Source organism: Myxocyprinus asiaticus, chromosome 38 (assembly GCF_019703515.2).
Source record: "Myxocyprinus asiaticus isolate MX2 ecotype Aquarium Trade chromosome 38, UBuf_Myxa_2, whole genome shotgun sequence".
In the NCBI taxonomy this organism is placed as follows: Eukaryota; Metazoa; Chordata; class Actinopteri; order Cypriniformes; family Catostomidae; genus Myxocyprinus; species Myxocyprinus asiaticus.
Genome location: NC_059381.1, coordinates 36142813 through 36169908, shown reverse-complemented (window position 1 = coordinate 36169908; position 27096 = coordinate 36142813). Strand labels below are relative to the sequence as shown.

General features: G+C 38.1%; 2 protein-coding genes across 5 annotated transcripts in view; one reads left to right on the top strand and one right to left on the bottom strand.

The window, feature by feature from the left end:
• Positions 1 to 7479, top strand: part of LOC127429126 (SH3 and PX domain-containing protein 2B-like) — a 72248-nt gene extending 64769 nt beyond the window's left edge. For all 4 annotated transcript variants that reach the window (XM_051677953.1, XM_051677956.1, XM_051677954.1 and 1 more), the window contains 5 exons: positions 76 to 193; positions 279 to 475; positions 1981 to 2027; positions 2378 to 2503; positions 2609 to 7479. In XM_051677953.1, coding sequence (XP_051533913.1) covers positions 76 to 193; positions 279 to 475; positions 1981 to 2027; positions 2378 to 2503; positions 2609 to 4069 — 1949 coding nt within the window. In that variant the 3' untranslated portion in view covers positions 4070 to 7479. The remainder of the gene's footprint in view (positions 1 to 75; positions 194 to 278; positions 476 to 1980; positions 2028 to 2377; positions 2504 to 2608) is intronic.
• Positions 7480 to 7592: 113 nt separating this feature from the next.
• Positions 7593 to 27096, bottom strand: part of LOC127429124 (serine/threonine-protein kinase 10-like) — a 67670-nt gene continuing 48166 nt past the window's right edge. The window contains exons 10-19 of the mRNA XM_051677947.1: positions 16774 to 16895; positions 13617 to 13740; positions 13332 to 13511; positions 13110 to 13202; positions 12851 to 12980; positions 11445 to 11569; positions 11168 to 11356; positions 10967 to 11092; positions 10642 to 10755; positions 7593 to 9185 (exon numbers count right to left, since the gene is read on the bottom strand). Of these exons, the coding sequence (XP_051533907.1) occupies positions 9045 to 9185; positions 10642 to 10755; positions 10967 to 11092; positions 11168 to 11356; positions 11445 to 11569; positions 12851 to 12980; positions 13110 to 13202; positions 13332 to 13511; positions 13617 to 13740; positions 16774 to 16895 (1344 nt within the window). The 3' untranslated portion in view covers positions 7593 to 9044. The remainder of the gene's footprint in view (positions 9186 to 10641; positions 10756 to 10966; positions 11093 to 11167; positions 11357 to 11444; positions 11570 to 12850; positions 12981 to 13109; positions 13203 to 13331; positions 13512 to 13616; positions 13741 to 16773; positions 16896 to 27096) is intronic.

The following is a 27096-nucleotide window of genomic DNA, read 5'->3' as shown; positions in this document are numbered from 1 at the left end:
TATAGGGTAAATGGGCTGTAGTGGTTGGATTTTATTTATGAACTAAAAGTAAACAAATTCTTTTCATGTCTCCAGAGGAAAAGTACACGGCGATCTATCCATACTCTGCTCGTGATCAAGATGAAATCGATTTGGAGAGAGGCATGACTGTTGAGGTCATTCAGAAAAACTTAGAAGGCTGGTGGAAGATCAGGTAAAAACAAACACAGATGTCCCCAGAAAAGAAGACCTAAAAATAGTCTCTTCTCAGACTAAGAGTTGACTCCACCCCCTCCCAGGTACCAAGATAAAGAGGGATGGGCCCCGGCATCCTATCTGAAGAAGGCTGACATTCTCAGTCAGAAGATGGCGGCAGGTGCTCCAGTTCACGCCAGCACTAATGATCTAGATGTGGCTGGCAAACAGCAGAATGCCAGCAAGGAAAACAAGGAGAATCAGAGGGACCGATTTTCACCATTCTCAGACAGCAAGCGCAGTAAGTACACCTAAAAAGGTTTCTTATGGGGAAAAAAATAAATAAATGTATGAATACTAGGGATGGGACAATTCACTCTGACTTCGATTCGATTCCGATTCTCTACCAAACATTTAATCTGAACTTTGAAACCAGTAAGTACAGATGAAATGTCATGTGCAGGCAGATACGATCCAGGTTTTAATCGTTCAGGCTCATAGAATGAAAAACTGTCTATTAGTAGCATGTAAAGGCAATTATACATGGGATGTGGTAACCAAGAGATCCCTATTCATTTTGGGATAGGGAAAGGGGCATCAGACGACTACACGGAGACGCCTCCGCTTGTCAAGCTCGTTCACGAGAATTCAATCGCATTTTCATGCAGAACTCTTTGCAGCACGCACTGTGAAAGATTAAAATGTTTTATTTTTTCGTGGCTGCCGCGTGTCATTGACTGTATTCAACTGGTTAGCTCCCATCAGAACAGTCTGAAATTGCCCCCTATTCTGACATTCACTGTAAAATGATTTAATTAAAAACTATAGAATGTAACAAGTGAGTGTTTTCATTCACAGCCAATGTCTGCCCACCAGTCATATTATTTAAGCCAAGTTCTATTCGTGGTTAAACTGTTTTATGGAGAAATTATAAATTTTAATGAGATACAAAAGCAATATTAACATAATATATGTCATACATTATTCAAAACTGTTTGCATCCATTTGACCAATGACAGAGAATGCTGAACTCGGCAGTATCCATCCATCCATCTTATGTAGGTTCACGGGTGAACTTGGCTACATAAACTTTCTTTATTTCAAAGTGCGCTCCCTTTCCCTTTAATTTCGCATGCTCCACTCCGTGTCTTTTGTGAGAAGGTTCGTGTAATATGAGATGGACACATTGGGTATTAATATATAATAATAATCGGGTCTTAAATTTTGTAATCAATGCATCAAAATTTATTTGATGGATCGATGCATTTTCCCACCCCTAATGAATACCCTAATTAAAAGACCAGCAAATCATTTGGATTCTGGTCCCCAGAGTGGGGCGCTGGTGTCCCCACAAGCCTTTTTCACTTGATTACCCAACATTACTACCTTGGTCACCCAGCTTCACCAGCTAAGTTTTACTGGCTATGCTGGTCCACCAGCTAGACAAGCACCAACCAGCCTAGACCAGCATGGAAATTCTTACTGATCTTTTCAGCAGGCTAATTTAAGTTACTAAAGTTTACCAAAGCTTCCTCAATCAGGCTATGCATATACAGTATATAATATATCCAATAGTTCAGGATAAGGTAGCTGTACCTTAAATATTGCAGTGTTAAGGTGGAAGTACCTTATAACTGCAGTGTAAAATACTGGTAACATAAAGGTATCATTACTCATACATATCATCTTGAAAATGGTATCGATGCATTTTATTTAAATCAGAAAAACAAATATTATAATTGCCTCAATTTCTTTTTTGAGAATGCAATTTAGTCTTTCTGAACTCTGTCTGTTTCACTTTTACAGAAGCAGGTGCACGACAAAGACCTCCACCACGCCGGGATCTTACAATAGTAAGATTGAAACTTGTTGTATGAATGTATCTCGAGTGTTTGTTCTTCTGTTTTCAACATGAACGTGAATGCACAGGTTTTTGACATGATAAATAGGGTTGCCAACTTTTTGCCACACAAATACAGGAAATTTAGCATTTTGAGCACTTCAATACGGGATGGGATTCCCCTTAGTGTTTCGCCACCCATCCTGGACAAATAAAATATGGGACAATAGGTGTCCCACATACTTCAGGATCTTTATTTTGGCCAAAATACAGGCTTTCAGGCTAATATTGGACAGTTGGCAACCCTAATGCCAACTTTGCATAAAATTCTGATGCCTCGGTTGTCTCCAACTCCTTGAACAGCCACGAGGAGTGAACCTGCCTAAACCGCCAGTTCCTCCGCAAGTAGAGGAGGAGTATTACACCATAGCTGACTTTCAAACAACCATTCCCGATGGCATTAGCTTCCAGTCAGGAGTGAAAGTTGAGGTGAGTACAAAAGGAGACAACACTTATTTCATTACTGGCAAGTTCTCCGATGAATACATCCAGCTGTTCCACCTGCATCTCTACATTTACCTCTAATACTTCCAGGTCATTGAGAAGAACTCCAGTGGTTGGTGGTACATTCAGATAGATGACAAGGAAGGCTGGGCTCCAGTCACATTCATTGATAAGTATAAGAAGACCAGCAATGCCTCTAGGCCTAACTTTTTGGCCCCCCTTCCTGGTGAGATGGCTCAACTGAAGCTTGATGAAACCTCCAGTATTAACGCCAACTCAGTAGATAGTTGGTCTAAACCCCTGCCGGATGAACCTTCATCCAACTCTGATTTTCCCACCCGTCCCAAGCTGAGAGAATGGAAGGCCAATGCAGTCAAGAGCAGTCCCCATCTCTCAGGGCCTTTACCCCCACCTCCATCCTCACCCACATCTGAAGAGAAGCCAGCTTTGCCACCTAGGAGAGAGTCCATCAACAAGAGCCTAGAACTGGAGGACAAACCCAAAATAGACCTTTCCAAACCTCTCCCACCCAAACCACTGGCTCCAGGGGTCATCCTCCCATTGGTGACCCCAAAAGCCGCTCCTCTCAAACCGGACAAACCCCAAGAGATTAAGAAAGAAGAAAAGAACAAGCAACTCCACCTGCGCAATGAGATGGGCTTGGAGTGTGGCCACAAAATTTTGGCCAAGGAGGTGAAAAAGTTTAACCTCAAGCCTGTGGCAAAGCAACCTCCAAAGCCCAAGCCAGATTTGCATGAAGAAAAGCCTGATTCACCCAGCCCAGCCCTGTTCGTAAAGCCGAAACCAGTTGTCAGACCAAAACCTGCCCCTGCAGCAAAACCAGAGCCAGCAGCTAAGAACGAATTGGATATCACAAACCTGAGGAGTAAGCTTCGTCCATCTAAGCCTCCAGAGTTTGGTGGCAACTCAAGTGATCCTAGCCAACAGAATGACTCCTCATACAACACCTTAAATAATGGCAAATCAAATGAAGAGCCAAAATGCCCCCCTAAGCAACAAAATGGCCATGACCCATCAGAAACGACTAAACCACCTTCAACTGCACCAAAAGAGCCACCACAAAGGCCTTCTGTGGCTCCTCGAAGACCTCCACCACCGAAGAAGGGTGTTGAGCCTGCCAGTCCTACAGAAACCAAAGCTCCTCAAAAAGACTTTCAGGAGGCCAAGCCAGCTGTTCTTCAAGTCAGACCCCCACCACCCAAAACGAAAGCTTTCGCTCTGCCAGCCTCCAAGGAGAAGGAGGAACCCAAACCAAAATTGCCTGTGCCACCGAAGCCCCTCATTAAAACAGAAAAACCTGGACCTCCGAGAGATAAACTCCCACCCCTGATCAAGGAGCCAGCCAAAGAGGAGCTGTTCTTAGCTGTGGCAGACTTCGAAGGAGATGAGCAGACGCCTGGCTTCAAAGAGGGCGCTGTTTTTGAAGTGCTGGAGCGGAGTACCAGTGGCTGGTGGTTTTGTAAAAATGTGAGCGATGGGCCAGTGTTGGAGGGCTGGATCCCTTCAAATTATCTGACCAAGAAACCTTAGGTACTCTGACACAGCTGCCTTTTATTGAAAACTTATTTAATTAACATCTTTTATTTATGGGTACCTTTTTTGATATTTTTCACATTACATTCCATCATTTGTAAGTTCAACAGGCCATAATAATTAGGTTGCTTGCTTTTGTGTAACATTCCCTTTGGGGAAAACCATGTGTAAGATGTTCTTTCAGATGTTAGCATTGAACATCACATTACTTGCCCTTTTTATGTTAATCAAACCTTTTTTTAAATGTATCGCTGAAGGTGACTAGCAATATATTAACGATCTTTCGCCGCCTCCATGATATTGTGCCTCAATATATGAAAAGTGTGCAGCGCTTTTTGCGTAGTATATGCAAATAAGCAAAACGTGTTGTCTATGTGCAGTGTATATCAGCAGATATAAATTCTAGATTAGAAATGGAGTATGATTCTATATTACACACAAATGTCAAATTAGAGCTAACATGGCAAAACCAAAGCTTGGAAACCTTTATAAAGACTTAAACGCTTACTATATTTCCATTACAAATCTTTTAGTTTACAGCTAAGTGTTAATAACTAATAGCAAGCCATAGAAATTACTTGGTCTTTAAAGAAATGTTTTCTGGTGCTACTACAAAGCTCTTTATCGAGATTTTGCTTATTTTTCCACTTCAGTTTTAAATAAGAATTCTTTCATGCTTTAAATGTGCACTTTTCATAGATTTTGTGTAGAATTGTGCACTGTGGAAAGTAAAGTTGTGCAGAAACAGACCTGAACAAATGACCTTATGGTTTACAGTACAGTGGCACCCATTTCTATTTTAATTTCACTTCATGACTATCACTAAAATAGCAACCCCATTTGTTTGCTGTACTAATCGTCTACATTTGTAAATAAGAATAATGGATTACCTCAGAGCAGCCACAATATCGTCAGTATTGCCCAAACTCCTAAGTATTTTCATACCGTTAGCAAAGGTGCTTAGATATTTTACAATCATTGTCAAATGTTTTAACATTCATGCTTGACTGGTTTCAAGCATAGATTTGATAAACATGTTTATTGTTAACAGTACATTTGAAAATGTGTAGTCATTATGTTACTTAAAATATCTATGTTGTATTTTGACATTCTTATTGTCCATTGTTGATCAGAAAACTGAAATCAGTGTTAAATTGGTGCCCAATCGGATTTGTTGACAATACCGGGAGCACCGAAAATCATATGCTCACTTTGCTCTATGGTCATCAGCTCCTAGTTGCTTATAAAACTATTTTATCCAACGTCCCAACTTTAAAAAAATGTGCAAGCACCTGAGTTAAGTGAATTAGGAAGAGAGGATAACCGAATGTGTTCTGGTGTGGCTGTACTTAAAATAGAGTTCATTTGCAAGAGAAAGAACATCATACTATGAGGATTAATACCGCATGTACTGTCTGGAAAGTGATTGTTAATCTGTGTTTCTCTCATATGTGTGTGTATGTAGGCATTGGCAGGAATTGCACTTTGGAAACTCAAATGGGTCTTTTTGCGATTTGTGAGCAAGTTAAAAGGATGACGTGGGAGATGTGTTGACATTTTTTCTTTTATTTTTCTCCAGATTTTTGTGATACTTGTTTTGTCCATAGTATTTCAAGTTTTGACTAACTTTTTTTTTTTACTTAATGTAAACCAAATAAACATTTTAAATAGTTGATGTTTTTAATTTGATGTATAAGCTGTAACAGTCATACTGATATGAGATCCATGAGTGGGACAGTTATCAAGGGTACAGTTGTTTTGCTGACTTCCATTTATGCCTGTTCTTTAAAGATTTTACAAAGAACTGAAAACATTCTGTATTCATGTCTTTTATGATTTGTTTTCTTTTTGGTTTTATAATCCTAGAGAATTTATGGAAGTGGATTGTGATTGGTGACTACAAGTTCTGCTTTACTGGCACTTTACAGAGTATTTCATACTTATTCAGGCATCGATAATCAGAAGATTTTCCTGATGATTATTGATATATATCGATTTTTGTTCAGATATAAATAGGGCTGCTCATTGCACAATAGTCTTTTTCTCTTCAGACATATTTCTCAACACAACTTTGGTAAAGTGTGAGCGGCAGGGTTAATTAAAGGGAGTCACACACCGGATGCATCTGGCGGATGACATGGCAAGTTCTAAAATTCAAAACAATTATTTATTTTAACTTTGTAGACACACATGGCGTCAACATTCTGAAGTGCCACAAGTCGCATAGTTCTTCATTAAATTTCACCCAAGTCATTATTAAAGGATTATTTACTCTAGTATAACTGGATGATATATTGTGTACAAGGATCTTTCATAGAGCCTGCACAATGTATTTTCAGTAACAAGTATGTCGTATTGTGGTTTGACAGCTTGAATGTAAGACCCATTCATGGTTACATACAGAGAAATTGCATAATAAACATTGTGCAGTTACACCAGTTTCACTAACCTGCAAACTCATCAACGTCACTTTGTTCATTCTTGAAGTACAAAAACCTTTTTAACTTTGGACCACCTTCTGCGCCGCTTCAGCTCGTCCTGTGTGTGTGTGTGTGTGATCGTGACCGACTTCAGTGAATGGTATATCGCCCTCTTGTGGTCTCCTAACGCTATTACGTCAGACTGTTAAACAGAGGCCAACTGAGTGAATTGGAAAGCATTCCAGTTGGGCTTCAAATTAAATGTCAGCTAATTTACATATCAAAATAATGTGCCAATCAATAACCGATATATCGATATTTTATGACATCCCTATTACAGAGTATCAAAAATATTTCTTTATCAAATATTGCTCAGCGAGTAAAGACGCTGACTACCACACCTGGAGTCGCGATTTTGAGTCCAGAGCATGCTGAGTGACTCCAGCCAGACTTCTTAAGCAACCAATTGGCCCAGTTGCTGGGAGGGTAGAGTCACATGGGGTAACCTCCTCATGGTCGCTAAAATGTTGTTCTTGCTCTCAGTGGGGTGCATGGTGAGTTGTGCGTGGATGCTGCAGAGAACAGCGTGAAGCCTCCCCACGCACTAGGTCTCCACTGTAACGCGCTCAACAGGCCACATGATAAGATGCGCGGATTGACGGTCTCAAATGCGGAGGCAACTGAGATTCGTCCCCCGCCACCCGGATTAAGACACTACACCGCCACGAGGATTTAGAGCGCATTGGGAATTGGCCATTCCAAATTAGGGAGGAAAGGAGAGAAAAAAAAAAGAAAAAAATATTCGTAAAATATATATATATATATATATATATATATATATATATACACACACACACTGTATGTGGCACTTGAGGGTTTGAGAAGAAGACCCCAAATTTGTACTAGTTGCAGTTGAGACTTTCTCTTATGGGTGTACCAAATTTAATAACTTTTTTACCAAATAGTTCTAAAAGCTGCCACAGAATCCCATACGGGAAGTACCTACACAGCTTCAGTTCTTGGGCCCCAACTACTTGTAAAACAATTATTTCTATACAACCGCTAACCGAAATGGATTCAAATAAAGAGAACTCTACAGGTGAATTATAAACATCTCATTTATTATATGAACTCTTGTAAGACAACAGTTTTTTACACTGAGACATCCATCCACACGAAACCTTTGGTTACTAGACTTAAAGGAATGATCGAAATTGTGCTGGGAAAACTTTAAAAACTGGAATACGAGAAATTAAAAGTAATTGTATAGGAACTGAAAAACAGGTGTAAATCTCGTACCAAATGTTTATACATGTTTTGGAGAATGGATAAAATAACACAAAATAGGTAAAATCTGAACACATTTAAAGAAAGAACTCAACATATTGCACTTTGGTTAGGTGACAGTGCTTTGAACAGCCAACAATATGATAAAAAGAAATAGGAAAACATTATAATTTCATATGAAGCATCTTCTTTTTAGCGTAAACAAAAATCAACCCTTATGTTAGTGGAGTCTTCAACTTTGGCGTTTGCAGGTACGGTCAGTACCAGCACGGTCTTATCCCATCCAGTGTGTTGTGTTTACAGTAAATGTGCCACTGACAGTTTGGTGGCAGAGTATAACTCACATTTTGGTGAACATCGCAGAATAATAATAAAAGTGGCAAATTAGTTGCGTTCTAATACGTACACCGACAAAAAACATCTCTGATGACAATAAAAGTATGACAAGTAAAATAACTTAAATGTACCAATTAAAAGTTGCATTTCTGCAGTTCAGTTTAGTAAAGAACAACTTTTGCAGCAGTTCAAAAAATTACAAAATGTAAATTCCTTTGCAACAAAATGTTTCCAGCAATTAAACATTTGCACAAGGTTGAAATTGGTTATATAATTTGTTAGAAAAATGTAAAGCGAATATTGATGTATACGTTAAAAGATTATTGAAAAAAAGTAAAAATATATAAGAATATATAATGTTTATACAATATATTTGGCAATTTAACTAAAGATCAAATTTGAAGATCAAAAGCTTTTAAACGAAGGCAAGAGGGTCTAAATTCAGATCTTGTGTGGTAAATAAGAAACTAATCCAAGTGAAACAGCTCAATCCCCCTAATTAATTATTCATGAGCACATGAACCCTTTTTAAATCAATGTATCATATCAAAGTACTTTTCTCAATGTTGACCAGAAATCTACCAATGAACCCGGTAATAAATGAACATAAAAGTACAGCTGGATGTGATTACTGATTTAGACATTTAAATATGCCGTTACGAGCAAAGTAGGTCAATTTTGGTGATTGTTTTTTTTGGTAAATTCTCAGCAATAGTTTAACTTAGTTCTTTGGCTTTGCACTGCTTCAGTGTGATAAATCCGGTTCAGTTAACGCAAAACTTGCTTTAGGAGCTTCAAACTGCACTCACTGATTTTCATTGAGATCTGTGAGCTAATATCCGATTAAACCTTCATAAAAGTCTTCCACGAAAAAGTAAAACACTTGGTGTGCAGTCCGCTGACGTGAGGGTGTGTTTTGGGGCAGCAGCTCATGTGGTGGAGGAATCAGCGTACGGCAGGAACTTGGTGAGTTTGTTGGGCGAGCCGAGGTTCTGAAACTCAAAGTCTTCACTCATCTTGAAGAAAATCTCCTGCTCTTTTTGCTTCTGGTTCAGTTCATCCTCCAAAACCTGAGAGAGGAGACAACACAGTTTACATCTACAATCATCTGTAAAACATCTACGTTTGTAAATGTGTAGATGTCTTGAACAGCATACAGTGGTAAAAGTGCCTGACAGTCAATTGTTTATTAATCAACAATGCAGTTAAATCTAGCTAACAATACTAAAAACACAGTTGGGTGAATTTAATAAAACCTGTAAAGAACACTTCACCAAAATTCAAAATGAAAAGAACAAAAATACAAAGTTATATTTTGCTTAAATGAAGCATATTTTAGAACCATTAAAATGATTTCCATTGTGACATTATTTTCATGACAATTAAACATTTTTCAACCACATTCTCAGAGAAAAACTCATTGTCATTAATGTAATGAGGGGAAACATTATATATTATTAAAATTGTACGTACTACATCATGGTATTTATTCTGATTTAATTAAACTAATCTTTATTCTGTATTACTAATCTAATTACATTTATACATAATTTTTAATGAGAATCACCACTGAGAATAATTATAATTACAAATAAAATGCCCAGATGCATTATGGTAATGAGTAATGAGAATTTGGGGGAAATATGCTTATTTGTCAAAAATGTCACAATGAAAAAAAAAAAAAATGTATGGAATATCTTTTATGCAATATATATATATATAAATAAAAAATATTTGTGTGTATAGTAATAAGAATAATAATTTTTAGTTATATAGCTCTTTTCTCAGTACTCAAGGTACTATAATAGTCTTATAAAAAAAGCAGAGGAAAGAAATATGTATGTGAAAATGTCAAAAAAAAAAAAAAAGTGTATATATACAATATATACTGTGTATATGGGGTGGGTGGTTTCTGTAATATAATATTTCATAAAAAAAAATATATATATATATATATATATATATATATATATATATATATATAAATTTTTTTAATTTATTTTTTTTATAAAATATTATATTATATTTTTACTTGGTTTATAATATGATCCAAACATGTTTTCTCTGGTCTCATTTTACAAAATAAATAAATAAATAAAAATAAATCCAATAATTCATAAATTATATTGTAAATATTCACAATCTTACATTAAACATATTTATTTACTTTTTTTTTTTTATCCTGTCTTTGAGCGCCCGTGATTTTTGCTCTTTGATGACACTAGATGACAGCAAGTAATATAAAATAGAAAAATCACTGAATATAATTATGTAAAGCGAGCTTAAGTATTGCGAAAAGGACTAAATAAATCAATCAAATATTTTAATAAAAATGATATATGCAGTATATCCACCGTTAAATCTGCTGTCAATGGGACTAAAGGAATGTCTTATACCAATTGATTTGCCTAAAATGCAAATATATCATCCAGAAACTATTTCTGCGTGTATTCTACATAGAATCATCTCTCAGGTATTTATGTGCTAGTACTGTGACATGTCAGGAGAAATGAGTGAGCGTCAGACCTTCTTCCTGGGCTTCAGCTGCTCTCTCCAGTCCTTCAGCTGCTGGTTGTGCTGCTCATCCAGTGACTTCAGACGCAGTGTCTCATTCTCTATCAGCAGATGACACTTCTCGTTCTGCATGATACATTCAAACATAACAGTTACAGGACTGTTCGATATCTGCTAGAGGTTTATGGTGTCCTCTCTTACAATATTTGACCAAGTCAGATACATTAAAGAAAAGCAAATTACAAATGTAACGGTCTGGCGTTTGTACATCGCCAACATCCAAAACGTTTGCACAGACTCAAGCGAATCTCACGATTGTGCAGTATGTTTGTGTCACCTGTAGCTGCTGTAATTCTCTGATGTTACTCTCACACTGGCCGATCATCTCCCTCATCTGATTTTCATGTTTCTGCTGCTGGTGCAGTCGCTCCGCTTTCTGACGCTTCTCCTCCTGTCTGGAAAACTGAACCGGAGAGAGCCAAGTATTAAAGCGGAGAGCACATACACAGATGAGAGGTGACAGAAAGAGCCGCTGTACCTGTTTGATCTTCTCACGGTCTTCTGCAGAGCTTCCGGTGGAGTTGATCCTCAGGCTCTTCTTGAACATCACCATGCGTGTTTTGCCCTCGCTGCGCTGGATCTTGGGCAGTCTGTTCTTCTCCTGCTGCTGCCGGGCCTTCAGGATCTCGATCATGCGTTGGTTATAACACTGCATATGCTCTTGTTCCTGTCACACCACAAATCATCAGATATGGGTGAGTGTCAGACCACTGAATTATCTTTCACATCAGTAGAAAGAGCTGAAGCTCTCAAACCTTCTCGTGTTTCTTGAGGAGCTGGTGTCTCTGCAGGAAGTACTGGTCCTTCAGCTGCTGTTTGAAGAGCTGGTGTCTCTCATGAAGGTTCTTCTCTTCCAGGTCCCAGATAGTGGCCTCTCGCACTAGCAAAAGGAAACAGCGGTTGGATTGTAAGCAATGAGCATACACCCAAGAGTCCAGAATGGACATTCGCACTACATAATGTTGTGGTCTCATGGTATTTTCACGATGCCACTCGACATAACTGCTGTGGTCCCAAAAAATTCCACATTTAACTTGGGGACTCGGGGCAAAAATGCTACAGAAATAAAAAAAAATGTAGGGGCAAAAAAAGCCCTTGTAAAGGCTTACTTAAATATATTATCGTTAAAGATGTCATAAAATAATGATATAACGATTATTAATTGCCATGTTACTTTATCGATATATTTTTGAGGCATCGATATATTAACATTAGCTGACATTTAAATTAGAAGCCTAATTTGTCTGCTTTCCAATGGCGTAATAGCTTTGGGAAACCACAAGGGGGAGATATAACATTTACTGAAGCCGGCTGGAGAGGCACAGTTGCAGTCCAAAGTAGCTTTCGCTGGACAAAAACGCAGTCTCAGTGTGGATGGAATGCCAAAATGTAGCAAAATGAATGTGTTTTCAAACAAAAACATATTACTGTGGACATGGCCTTAGTTCAGGCATGAAACCCTGAATGGTGCAAATCAGCTGCTCACATGTGATATTTTAAGCCAATCAGCTCACATGGTGCAAGCTGATAGGTCCTTTGAAGTGTAACAGGATAGCCAAACAACCTGTTTGCCAAATATTTAAATTTGCTCAGTTTGCAAGCTGGTTTAACTGTAGCATGGTGAGAGAATTTTCTCTGAAACCCTCCTCCTCACCAGCTCCGCTGGTCTAGATCTGCTACATGGGGATTTAATTTATGTCTAATTGTGTAGTAGCACATCATACATGACTTGTGTTTTTCTAATTGTGCAGCAACAACAGCATGTCCACATACTTAACTCAGTATTTCTGTGTACATTCTAGCAGTGACAAATGTCTGTACTCGCTCTGCAGCAGCAGCAGCATAGCAGATCTAGTCTGCCAAGACCAGTATCGTATCAATACGTCATACCCACATTAACATGCTAAATCTATCCAAGAGTTGTCATGACTGAACTGAAGTTAATTACTTTCAGAATTGAGACAAAAAAAAAAAAAACGTTTTTTTTTTTTTTTAAACTAAATGTTGATCTGAAACACTGAAATCACATAAAGTGAAAAAAAGAATATCATGTCATTCTAAAATGTTTTTTCTATTCCAAATCTGTCTTAAAGTTAATTTCTAAAGCTTGAGAAATTAAGCTTTATCCACTTATACATACGTCACCCAACCCCATATATACCTCTAATGAGATGTTGTTTGTTGTTGAGGCACTGGCGCTCCGTCTCAGAGATCTCCCGCTTGTTTTCGTCAACGATCCTCTTCAGCGTTGACTCAAGATACTCCTTCTGATCCGCAACAAACCTCTCTTCCTGTACAAAGAACAGTCATGAATTATAATACAGACAACCTCTGACACAGACAAACACTGATGATTACAATAATAATGCTCAGCCTATAGTAGATGTCACATGATGTGGCCATCCATTTGTGAAGCATACCTCAGTTACTTTCATCTGTTGAAAGTTGTTCATTTTGACCTTCATACTGTCTTTCCTCTGACTCCTTGGAAGTTTCTCCACCTCTTGTTTTACCTGAGACAAAATCAACATACTGTATATGTATATGCCATCTATCTACTGTGGCCCCACAAAATGTTTGCACACGTTAGTCACACTTGCAAACATTTAATTTCACATTTCAGAAATGACTCATTCTGTCACCTCTTTCTTCTTGTGCTTCATCTGGTCCAGGAACTTTTGGTAGGCTTTTTCCTGTTCGGCGCGGATGCGTTTGGTCTCGTCTCGCAGTCGTATGGCGTGATCCGTCTCCATCTTCTCTATGGTCTGTTTCTGCTGTTTCTCCATAGTCTCCAGCTCTGTGTCGTAGAATTTCTTCTTGGCCTGAGAACACAGACATAGATGGATATTTCGGCACTGTTACTCATTTTGAACAATGTCACATGGACTCTTAAAGTGATTATACTGTAGTGTCAGAGAGACACTCACATTCATCTCCTGGTCAAATCTGCGTTGCATCTGCTCTCGTTGGTCTTTGAGTTTGAGGTTGAGCACGGCCTGAGAGCGATGCTGCTCTTTCTGTAACAGACGCAGCTCTCGCAGTTCCTGACGCCTATGTGCAAGAACACAGACATTTACACACATGCACAAAAAAAAATTGCAAAACACCATTATGTTATGGTGTTATGGTTGGTTGCCAGACCATTGCTATGCAGTTGCAAGGGTGTTCTGAGAAGTTTCCATCGCTAAGGTATTCTGGGACGTTTCCTTCAGGCTGAAGTCAAAAGAGTCCACTCCCAAGTCCGAAATACACCAGAGACTCTTAATATCTGCACTCCCAGGTGCCCCTAGTTGTAATTCTCTGACAGCTTGTGAATTCACTCAATTCAGGAATCTGTTTGGCTAATTTATTAAAAAGACACTGTTCAAAAACATAATTCGTCTGCGAATCGGATACCATGTCTTGCGTTGTGTTTGTTGCATGCAACAAACTCATCTCAACAGAAAGGGTGAAAAGTGGCAGAAGACACTGAAAAGACACTCTAAAAGATGCAATTCAATAACTCAAAAGATGATATCTGAGGAAAAAATCAAAAACATAAAAGCACACAAAGTGTTCCTGGCTGTCGCCAATGGAAACTTGATCTTAAATTATTGACACAGTTATTTATTATTTGTTACAATTATTTGCCCATTTTAGTCACAATCTGGAGCTCTGCTTATGGACTGGTTCTTTTGAAGTTACAACGCAAATCATTCAGCGCGACCAGTGTAGTCCGATTCACGAATGAATGACTCTTATGAGCCGACTCTTTTGAATCTACAGCGCGAAACATTCAGCATAATCAGTGTAGTCTGATTCCCGAATGAATCACTCTTATGAGCCGATTCTTTTGAATCTACAGCACAAATGAATGAATGACTCAGCGTAATGAGCTCATAAGAGTCATTCGTTCGGGAATCAGACTACACTGAATGTTTCGATTCAAAAGAGTCGGCTCATAAGAGTCATTCGTTCGGGAATCAGATTACACTGATTACGCTGAATGTTTCGTGCTGTAGATTCAAGAGAGTCGGCTCATAAGAGTCATTCGTTCGGGAATCAGACTACACTGATTACGCTGAATGTTTCGTGCTGTAGATTCAAAAGAGTCGGCTCATAAGAGTCATTCTTTTGGGAATCAGACTACACGGATTACGCTGAATGTTTCGTGCTGTAGATTCAAAAGAGTCGGCTCATAAGAGTCATTCTTTCGGGAATCAGACTACACTGATTACGCTGAATGTTTCGTGCTGTAGATTCAAAAGAGTCGGCTCATAAGAGTGATTCATTCGGGAATCAGACTACACTGATTACACTGAATGTTTCGATTCAAAAGAGTTGGCTCATAAGAGTCATTCTTTCGGGAATCAGACTACACTGATTACGCTGAATGTTTCGTGCTGTAGATTCAAAAGAGTCGGCTCATAAGAGTGATTCATTCGGGAATCAGACTACACCGATTACACTGAATGTTTCGATTCAAAAGAGTTGGCTCATAAGAGTCATTCTTTCGGGAATCAGACTACACTGATTACGCTGAATGTTTCGTGCTGTAGATTCAAAAGAGTCGGCTCATAAGAGTGATTCATTCGGGAATCAGACTACACTGATTACACTGAATGTTTCGATTCAAAAGAGTCGGCTCAGAGTCATTCGTTCTGGAATCAGATTACACTGATTTCGCTGAATGTTTCGTGCTGTAGATTCAAAAGAGTCGGCTCATAACAGTCATTCGTTCGGGAATCAGACTACACTGATTACGCTCAATGTTTCGCGCCGTAGATTCAAAAGAGTCGGCTCATAAGAGTCATACGTTCGGGAATCAGACTACACTGATTTCGCTGAATGTTTCGCGCTGTAGATTCAAAAGAGTCGGCTCATAAGAATCATTCGTTTGGGAATCAGACTACACTGATTACGCTGAATGTTTCACGCTGTAGATTCAAAAGAGTCGGCTCATAAGAATCATTCGTTTGGGAATCAGACTACACTGATTACGCTGAATGTTTCACGCTGTAGATTCAAAAGAGTCGGCTCATAAGAATCATTCGTTCAGGAATCACACTACACTGATTACACTAATAAATGGCATTTATTTCCAAATATTTGTTCCTCGAAAGTATTAATCTGTTAAGGAATTGGACCCGGAACTGTTAAAATCCTTACGATTACCATCCGTAGTCTGCGGTGTAGATAAGGCTCGGGTCCCTCCTTCATTATCAGTTTATGAAAGATCTTATTGCCCGCCACACAGAAATCATAAATCTTTCAGTCAAGACGTACGATTTCAGGTATCATTCATGTATAGCCCAAACAGTGCAGGACAAGTTTATAAGCCAAAGTTTAATACAAAGGATTATGATTTTGGTCAAAACTCTATGAACTTGAACGTGAGGATGGCAAAAAAAAAAAAAAAACCTGTAAATGTAATATAGAATGAATTTACTTGGTTGCTGAATGTTGAATAACACATGCCAAGTGTCCCGCTGAACAAAGAATGTCCAGAATGCAGCAACCGTCTGTTCTGTGACTGTCACGGCCCACAGACGGCATCATGGGAAAAAACGCCCTCCTCTCATTTATTATACGACTTCACAAACAATTGCACAAAATATACATACTGCAGAAATAGTAAGAATAGTATGCTATTCTGAACAAAACCTTGGAGAAGATCTAGTGTCTGTAATTGATCTAACACACATGTACAAGCACTTTCACACCACTAGATGGCAGAAGTGAATATGTCTTGCACAATGTTTGTGTGTGATAGAAAATAAACTCAATATAATCTTCCACCAGCAGCTGAGGTGTTTCAGCAGAACAGATCAGCCCAAAAACTGAACAGTTCATGAGATTTCAAATGATGCATTGACCTGTTTAAGGGAGATCTGATCACTCTATATGGCCTTTAAAAACCCACTTCCTCTGGCAGTGCACTATGATTCTCTTGTGTATTTACGTCCCATTCGGAAAGACCTAATGCCTTAAATAGTCTGTTTATTCAGCCGATATCCAAGAAAAAGTGAATAAACAAACAAACAGCTGTTTCCTCCTAAAGAGCTTGATTAAAGGGAGAAAAGAGAGGTGAGTGTGTGAACTTGCCTGAGGAACCTCATCTCCTCATCTTTCTTCTCATCGTCAGTGATGATTTTGGAGGTGGTGACGCTCACTTCCACACCATCAACCCGGAATTTACGGGTGCGTTTGAGTGTCTTTTTGGAGTCCTGGAGGGGAAAAAACCAGTAATGAGAGAAATGAAGAAAAAAAAAAAAAGAGACTGTGATGGGTGAGGACCGGGGTCAGAAATTAACCATGGCTCGGGGGGGAAATGTCATTAAAGTGCCAGAAATGTCCAGATATTTAAAATGTAGGGCGAACAAATGCTGTAGTGGAGAATTCCTGATTCTTTTTTTATTATTTGATATATGAATATTTGTCTGATATATGAAAAATCTTAAAGGTCCTAAATGTAGACGAAATGTACTTTACGCTAAATATAATTTCATATTTAGTCTGTGAATCGAATATGCGAATCAAAAATGACCACAGCATTTTCTTAAAAGGCTTTGTGAGAATCACCCGCCCACAAAAATAAAAACTTAAAAATCAAGATGTTGACTTGTGTTGATGGGAGGATTTGAGGTTGTGGGCAGAAAATGACAAAAAAAGATTTGAAAAAGTATACCAGAACCAGAAGCACAATAGAGAAAGAGAGAGGGCTGTGAACAGGAAGTAGTGAGATTGCTATGATCCTGCAAAGCCAGTTCTGACAGGAAGCGGCAGCAGCTCATGAGCTGAACGTGGACACCGCATGAGCGACACATGTACGACAGCTCGAGAGAGTATGAGCGGGAATCTCACCAAACCTGTCAAGAAGAATATGTCCAGCTCATATTTCACCCCAAAATCAATAGCAGGAAATTATATTTGGCTTAAAGAACATTAAGCCTGTTTTATGACCAATAAGATTGTTTGCATTGCAACATTTTTGTGCCAACAATTTAGCATAAATTTAGCACAAAAAAACAAACCTTGGTCTCAACTGTAATCCAATAAAAATAAAGATATATGAATATAGGAAAAGTAGGGATGCACCGATATGAAAATGTTTGGCCGATACCATTTTTTTATTAAAAACTATAGGCTGATAACGATACTAATATTTTGCAACTTACCGCATTTTGTCATCCGATCACTGTTTTACTTGGGAATACTTAAATGTACAAAGAGGTACAAAGGCTTTTTCATTTATCTAACAATAAATCATTTCCACTGAACATCGGATCTGTTGAATCCAATGGCCAATCCACAGGCCAGAGATCCACAATGAAAGATACATACATACATAAGATAAAAACATTGAAAAAATGAATAAATATGAAAACATGATGATTGATATGAAAAAAGGTTATTTTGCACTTCTAAAACTTTACAGTTTAAAACCCAGCCTTTTAAGGTTTAATAATCCTGCAAGGCCATTTTGCAATTTCAATCTTAATTCGATCGATCATGCAGCATTAATGGATATCATACCGATAACTCAGAGGTCAAAGTCTGCTAGTTTCAAAGCGCTTTAGATGGTTTGCCTCATCATGTATCCTATAGGTGAGTGCCGCTTTCACAATGGTCACATATTTATTTTTAAATTTTTTGCATTAAGGTGAGAACGAGACAGAATAATAATTACATTTACATGTTCCAAACCTTCTACATATTGTGGCTCTTATTATTTCTGGATTGTGCATTTGAATTCACAGGGTGTGTTACTAATTCATTATAAATAAAGCATCATATCGGCGATTTTCATGCTTATTACCCATTGTGGAGGTGAAGGCGTGGCCGAGCGCCTGGCTGTGGAGAGTGAAGCAGTGGAGATTAATGGTGAATGATTTCCACCTGTGCTTAACACCTGACTTGTGTTTCAGTGAGGAGTGATTGGGGCTTTTAAGGAGAGGAGACAGCACAGTCGAGAAACAGAGCCCAGCTGAGAAGCTGCTTGTGTGTTGGCCGCTGCCGTGTTGCAACTTTTGAGTGCTTGATTTGAAGCATCACCGTTGCGCTTTAAGCGAAAGCGTTTATTTTTGTGAATGAAAGAATGACATTCCTGAGCTGGAATCACCATCCACCGCTTCCTCATTCCTGAACCTCATTACACTCATATGCAGATGTTTTTAATTTGGCCAATAATTGGCCAATAAATATCGGCAGCCAATACATCGGTGCATCCCAAAGAAAAAGTGTTTATACATCATGGTAGTATGCACTGTACTGACTTTAATTGTAATGCAATGACTTTAAAATCAGCATAATTTAGAGGTAGACCGATATATATACCGATTAATCGGTACCGATAGTTGCTTTTTGGAACTATCGGTTATTGGCAAAAATGTTCGCCGATAGTTGCTGATAGTTTTTTTTATTCCTCCGTGTTCCTCTGATAATTACATTTTTACATTGAAGTGAGCATTCAACGAATTTATGGAAGCATCCCTCGTCAGCACCTACAACGTGTGTCCAACTTCATGTATTGTGATTAATAATAATAACAATAATAATAATAATAATAATAATATAGAGACTATAAAAAGCTCAATTTAGTCAATATTAAAAACAGAGCATTGTAACGGAGGCAAGTCTCAATTTCAAAATAAGAGTCCCTGGTGTGTTTCAGGCATGTTTAGAGTTAAAAGTCCCAAGTTATGCACCCAGTCTTCTTTTTTCTGATTATTATTGGGATTTTGGTTGAGCCTTAGGCTGGTCACAATAAAAGGCCACTCTAAAATGTGCAGTTTTACTGTATTGGGGGGGTCCGGGGGGGTCCGAAAACCAGTCAGTATCTGGTGTGACCCATTTGCCTCACGCAGTGCAACACATCTCCTTCGCATAGAGTTGATCAGGTTGTTGATTGTGGCCTGTGGAATGTTGGTCCACTCCTCTTCAATGGCTGTGCGAAGTTGCTGGATATTGGCAGGAACTGGAACACGCTGTCGTATATGCCGATCCAGAGCATCCCAAACATGCTCAATGGGTGACATGTCCGGTGAGTATGCTGGCCATGCAAGAACTGGGATGTTTTCAGCTTCCAGGAATTGTGTACAGATCCTTGCAACATGGGGCCGTGAATTATCATACTGCAACATGAGGTGATGGTCTTGGATGAATGGCACAACAATGGGCCTCAGGATCTCGTCACGGTATCTCTGTGCATTCAAAATGCCATCAATAAAATGCACCTGTGTTCGTTGTCCATAACATACGCCTGCCCATACCATAACCCCACCGCCACCATGGGCCACTCGATCCACAGCGTTGACATCAGCAAACCGCTCACCCACACAACGCCATACACGCTGTCTGCCATCTGCCCTGTACAGTGAAAACCGGGATTCATCCGTGAAGAGAACACCTCTCCAAAGTGCCAGATGCCATCAAATGTGAGCATTTGCCCACTCAAGTCGGTTACGACGACGAACTGCAGTCAGGTCGAGACCCTGATGAGGACGACGAGCATGCAGATGAGCTTCCCTGAGACAGTTTCTGACAGTTTGTGCAGAAATTCTTTGGTTATGCAAACCGATTGTTGCAGCAGCTGTCCGGGTGGCTGGTCTCAGACGATCTTGGAGGTGAAGATGCTGGACGTGGAGGTCCTGGGCTGGTGTGGTTACACGTGGTCTGCGGTTGTGAGCCCGGTTGGATGTACTGCCAAATTCTCCGAAATGCCTTTGGAGACGGCTTATGGTAGAGAAATGAACATTCAATTCACGGGCAACATCTCTGGTGGACATTCCTGCAGTCAGCATGCCAATTGCACGCTCCCTCAAAACTTGCGATATCTGTGGCATTGTGCTGTGTGATAAAACTGCACATTTTAGAGTGGCCTTTTATTGTGACCAGCCTAAGGCACACCTGTGCAATAATCATGCTGTCTAATCAGCATCTTGATATGCCACACCTGTGAGGTGGATGGAGTCTCTCGGCAAAGGAGAAGTGCTCACTAACACAGATTTAGACAGATTTGTGAACAATATTTGAGAGAAATAGGCCTTTTGTGTAGATAGAAAAAGTCTTAGATCTTTGAGTTCAGCTCATGAAAAATGGGGGCAAAAACAAAACTGTTGCGTTTATAATTTTGTTCAGTGTATATATATATATATATATATATATATATATATATATATATATATATATATATATATATATATACACACACACACACACACACACACACACAACCGGTCAAAAGTTTTGAATTTATTAGAATTTTTTTTTTTTAGAATAATAGTAAAGTCATCAAAACTATGGAATAACATTAATGAAACTATGAGAATTATGTTGAGACTAAACAAAATCCAAAATAAATCAAAACTGTGTTATATTTTAGCATCTTCACAGTAGTCACCCTTTGCCTAGAATTTGCAGACATGTACTCTTGACATTTTCTCAACCAACTTCTTGAGGTATCACCCTGAGATGCTTTTTAAACAGTATTGAAGGAGTTCCCATCTATGTTGGGCACTTATTGGCTGCTTTTCTTTATTATTTGGTCCAAGTCAAAAATGTCAAAAACTTTTTTTAAATTTTTATTACATTTTTGTTTTATAATGAAATCAATTAATATGGTGGCACAATTATATTTTTGTCTACAAAACTAATTTCAAACATTTAAGCATACGCCTTCAGATCAAAAGACTTTTAAGATCATGAGAAACATTTCAGTCAAGTGTTTCAAAACTTTTGACCGGTAGTGTATCTATATATATATATAAAAATATAATTTTTTTATTTTGATGTTAAATGTGACATGGACATGTCTTTGTGAGATTCTCATATTCACACTGAATAACAGCAGTACATGAGCTCAGAATACCACAATGAACTTTTGGATTTCTTCGTGCAAGGAATTTGTATTATCAAGTTGGCACATGTACCAATGGCATCCTGAAGATTGCACGCTCTAGTTAATCAGATCCAATACGGTCATGATGGCGATCAATTCTGCTAAGTGACATGGTTTGGATCTTGTCAGACAAATGTCATCACTTAAGCATTAAGACCTGTGTGTGCTTAACACAGCTGAGTAAACATACACATCCTCCCTGAAAAGACACTGAAGGAAAAGAGTTTGTGTCATTTCATCTATACAGTATCGGGGAGTACCGGTAACTAACTAAAAGTAGAGATGCTAACTTAGCTACGTTTCCAGTAGTGTGACAGTAGCTAATCAGCAAACTACTTATTCCAAAAAATAGCTATGAAGCGTTCTCTCTCTCGATTCAATTTATTGAACTGGTTCCAAAAAAGGCTTCACTGCAGAATGTTGATGATATCTTTTTGTGATCAAATATTTTGTTAAATGCTGCCATTTATCTGCATTTTTGACTCACATATATAAATTAGGGTGTTTTATTAGTTGCATTTAGTAATTAAATAACTGAATGAGTCTTTCTGGTAAACTGCAAAGTTACTGGAATGAATCAAAATCCCCAGTACTAATTAATATATCCGTTTAAGTTAAATTACCCTAACTGAGATCCTCACTGTTTTTGTGTCCGTTAAATACTGCTCTGATTTTACTAATAAAATATAATCTGAAATTCATAAAGATATTGCCCTTTTAAATAGCTTCAATACAGTTAACTACTTTTTATTGGTATCTTGCAGTGTAGCTTAACTGTAGATTAATTACATTCTGTAGCTTGACACACTACAGATCTTTGAATCTAGCTCTGTGAAGTATATGTGTTGAGTGTGTTAGGAGTCAGTTATGCTATTGTGAGGCACTGTATGCTGTCCGTCCATCCTGTGATATGGTTTCAGTCTGCCACAGGTTTCAATACTTCTACGCAACCATTTATAAAAAAAATAAAAAAAATCATCTTTGGATCATTTTGACCCTGCAGTATCAGAACTGAAGGTCAGGAAAGAGTTAAACTGATGAATTCCACTGAGTAAAAAAGCAGACATGAGAAATGAGTCTGTTTTCTGGCACCCTAAACAATGAACAGAACGCCAGTGATGGCCGTCCCGACAATCATCACATAGAGACTGATGTACAATGCTGAATGAACCAGAATCAAAGAGCGTTTGCTGGTAACGGATGGAACATCTGACATAAGCTTCAAAGACAAGCTGCTTGAAAGATGCGAGTGAATGACTTCATTTAAAGAAATGTTAGGGGTTCAATACAAGTTTAAGCTCTATTATGACAAAAAATCATTTCAATTCTCCCTCAACATGTAAAAACAAGAAAAAAAAAAATCATGTTTAGAGTTACAGTTACATTGGAAATCTATGAGGCAAAACGTTGCACTGGGACAAACATTAAAATACACGGTTCAAAAGCATAACCACAATACTTAAAGTGTGCAATTTGTGCACAACTGGCGGCACGAAAGGGAATTGCAATCTGTTTAAGTGCTTTGGCTGTTCCAGACTAAATAACACCTGTTCAACCAATAAGCCATGTAACTTCTGTACAATATGCACCAGAAAGGGACTGTTTACATAGAGAAAAATCCACCCACAGAAATGACTTTAGCCCCTTAATCTCTGGTGCATATTTGGGCTGCCACCCACAATTTTTCACACTCAAATTTAAAAGCTCACCATTCACACATACTGTGGACTAATTGCAAAAAATTGGTCAAAATTTTTCAGAAATCCCCCTAAATAAAGACTTAAATTATTCATAAATAATATTGTATGTATTTATAATCTTATGATAAAGAGAGTTTTTTTTTCCTGTTTTTGTCGTCCTAACTTTGTAAACACGTAATTCTATTCTGTTCACTCTACCTCACTTTGAATTAGTCTTATTCCAATAGGTGGCAGCAAGCACTAGAAAAAATGTTTTTTTTTTCTCCATCACAATCTGAAATGTAAGTGGTGCTCTAATGCATTTTAGCCCTCATTGATGTGCTCGTCCATAGACATTCAGTCTAATTTTCAGTTCATGCACCTCCCCCATTGTTTCATTGAATATCTCAGCCTCTGAGTGGATTAGAAGCTCAGTTTAAGAGTCATTATAAAGCTGATGCCTTGTGATGGTATATAACATTTTATCATTATATTTTTCTGATGATTTGTTTAGCATACTTTTACTTCTGGATGGCATATTTTGTTCTGGATATCTAAGATATAACATTAGATTATTCAGCCAAGCAAGCTCACAGACAAGTACACAATGGCTCATTTTTTAGAAAACTGCCTACGGTAAAAGCAGATCTAAAGTTTTTAGCTATTGGGGACTTACAGCAGCAGTTATCAGAGCATAAATGAGATGTTTATATTTGATGACTTACAGAAATCATATTTCACTTTGTGATTCTTTTGAAAATCTTTCGAACTGTGGTATTAGGGGAACACAATAAACTGTACAGTCACATTCCTGAGAATGAGAGCTTTCATTTGATATATGACTAGTCTACTTAGACTTTTATTTTCATATAAATACTTCTACCCCATTACCTCTAGGGGGTGCTAATTTTCAACGCGAATGTTTTGAGGCCTTATTATGTTACTTTATGTAATATAAATGCAGAAGTGATGGTTATCTCTGAAAAGGTCAGATTCTACGCTTTCAAATGATACCTCATTATGTACATATGGACTTATGTACAGTATATAGTTATATACAGGGAATTTAACTTTTTAAGCTCAAACTTTTTTCACGAATTATTATTAGAGCAGGTCTACTTTACATTTTATATTTTTAGATTAGGTTAACGAATTTTAGGACATGTCTAAACAGTTTAAAACCTTGATATGTGTGATTTTATTTTCTAGAAATAAACATCAAAATAATACAAATGAAATGTATAAAATTAAAAAATACAATACAATCAAACTAAATCTTACATAAGCCGTTCTATTTTACATTTATTTGATTATTTTATATTAGGTTTACAATTTTTAGGGCATGTCTAAATACAGTTTAAAACCCTGATGTGTGTGATTTAGTTATTTTTTTAGCAAATAAAACATTAAATAAATATAAAATTAATTAAACAAAATTTGGGGTAACAGGGTTGCAGATTTAGCCTAAATTAAGCTATCACTGAGAAGGGGCTTCCTTATTGGGACCAAATGTTGCTTTGAAGTTTTTTATAAACTTATATTTACCATAAATTACCATTAAAAAAAATGTGGGACACAGCAAAATATTACGCATTTGGTATTTAAAATTAATAATTAAAAATAGTTTATGGAATGAATATCAATTCAAAATTATGACACATTTGTAGGATTTTAATTGTTCGATATGGTCAAGAAGGTCGAAACATCCGAGGTGTGACAAGACAAAATCAGCATGTTAAAAGGATAGAGCACCAAAAAATAAAAATTCATCAATTTACTAACGGAGTGTGAAAACTGCAGTATCTACAAAATCCATACTGAAACCAAAAAGAACTTTGAAGCCATTTTTCTCAGTTTCAGTGTTGCCATAGTTTGTGCCTCTTTTAAAAAAAAATAAGAAGGGAAAAAAAAGTAATGGGACACCAATCTGTACCATATTAGTGAAAAACACCATCTATGTCACTTCCTGTCAGTCAAATCTTTAATACATGCAGAACTGTACGGTTTCGTCCATTGAGCATTAGGAAGAGAGTTCAGGCAGAGTTTTGGGAGGGCTGATTTGGATGGGTGAGGTTTCTGCAGACAGGCTCGCCTCTGTTTGACAACTTCCACACCCTGTTTGAGCTGTGTACCTTCACTGTACTACTGTGTGTACTGCCCGCTCAGTGCCGCCACATATTTCCAGATTGTTCCACTTGCACTCATAAGCAGGGCTCTGTTCAACTGCGGCCCAAATGTGTAGCTGGCGCTCATGCGGTAAACAGAGGTCAACATGGTATATGTAGAAGTGGAAGTATTAATGAAAAGACCAAGTGTTTTATTGGTAGGGTGACCAGATTCTTGCTTGTGGAAAACGGTACAGCTCCCTCCCAGCAAAAATGAACATGACGTATCCTTGCCTAGGCGCAGATCAATGCGAAGCAGAGGGTACAGTCGCATCTGTAACTGTTGTCACCTTGTACTTTCTGCTGGCAGCAGTTTTCATCAATGCGCTTGTCCTTCAAGAGTTTATCGTAAAATGCAGAGTAGTCCAGTCCAAAATTAAGACGTACGAAAAGCATTGCCTTCATGACTGTTACACTGAGTCGAGATTTATCCGAGATTTATATTTTTATAAGGACATCGATTTAACACGTTAATTCAGTGTGATTAATTATACAAAAAATAACTTCATATTTTTGCAAGTCTCAGTCAGCAGGGGGCAACAAACCACACTTACCGATTGATGTATTTCGAGAAGGATATAGCTGCAGGAAGTGCTCCAAAAAGGAGAGGGAGCTCCAAACTGGCATTAAAGATATAGTGCCCCTTACCTAACCCTTTACCTTAACCGTGAGTGAAAGTGACGCCCCCTTTTGGAGTTGGCACAACCCCCTTTTGGAGTAACCCCGCCCTCTTTTGGAGATTCTACCCCCACTTGGAGGTCTTCGGCCTGCAGCTATACCTACTTGGGTATTTCAGAAAGCATAAAATGAGTAAAGGAGCCACACAGCAGTAAATGTTTCTCCTTACGTTACGTAAAAGACAGATGGACGGAGCACAACTCAGAATAAAGGGGTCTTAAGACGTGAAAGTTTAAAACTATTTTTGAATTGGCACAAGCTCCTAAAAACACAGTATTTATAATGTTTATTAAATAATCGTTAATATAAAACCAGTGAAACATGGAAAAACCACAGCGAGACACTCCAAAAAAGTATCCGTCTGATGCATAAACCAAAAAAAAAGTAGCACAGACTGATTAGAGAATGCACATTATGCAAGGTTCATTTTGTCAATGTGTGCTGATGAACGTTTTATTTTTTTTTATTTTGTCAATGATAAAGATGAGACATAAAAGACGCTTAACATAATGTTGATGAAAATATGACGAGAAAAAAATTAGACTGCAAGATATTAGCTAGAGGTCGACCGATTGTGGATTTTGCCGATAGCGATAGGTGGTGGAAAAGGCGATAACTGATTAATTGGCCAATAGTTAAAAAAAAATAAAAAAATCTATTTATAAAATGATAAAACATTTCTTAGCCTTTGCTTAAAAGAGCATCATAAATCCCAAAAGCAGTTTATTGTGCAACCAAAATCGCAATAATAACCAGAAAAATACAATTCGGTGCATAACGTGGGACTTTTAACTATAAACAAGCCGGAAATACACCGGGGACCTGGCTCCATTACAGAGCTCCAAATTAAACTTTTTATAGCATATATATTCACCAGATGAAGAGAGTTTTGTAAATATATATGTGGTGAGCAGGGCGGAGCCGAGCGGCGTCTGGGCAGAGCAACACCGGCCTCGCGTTCCAGTGAGGGGAGGCGGGAGTATTTAAGGAGAAGAGACAGAGGCAG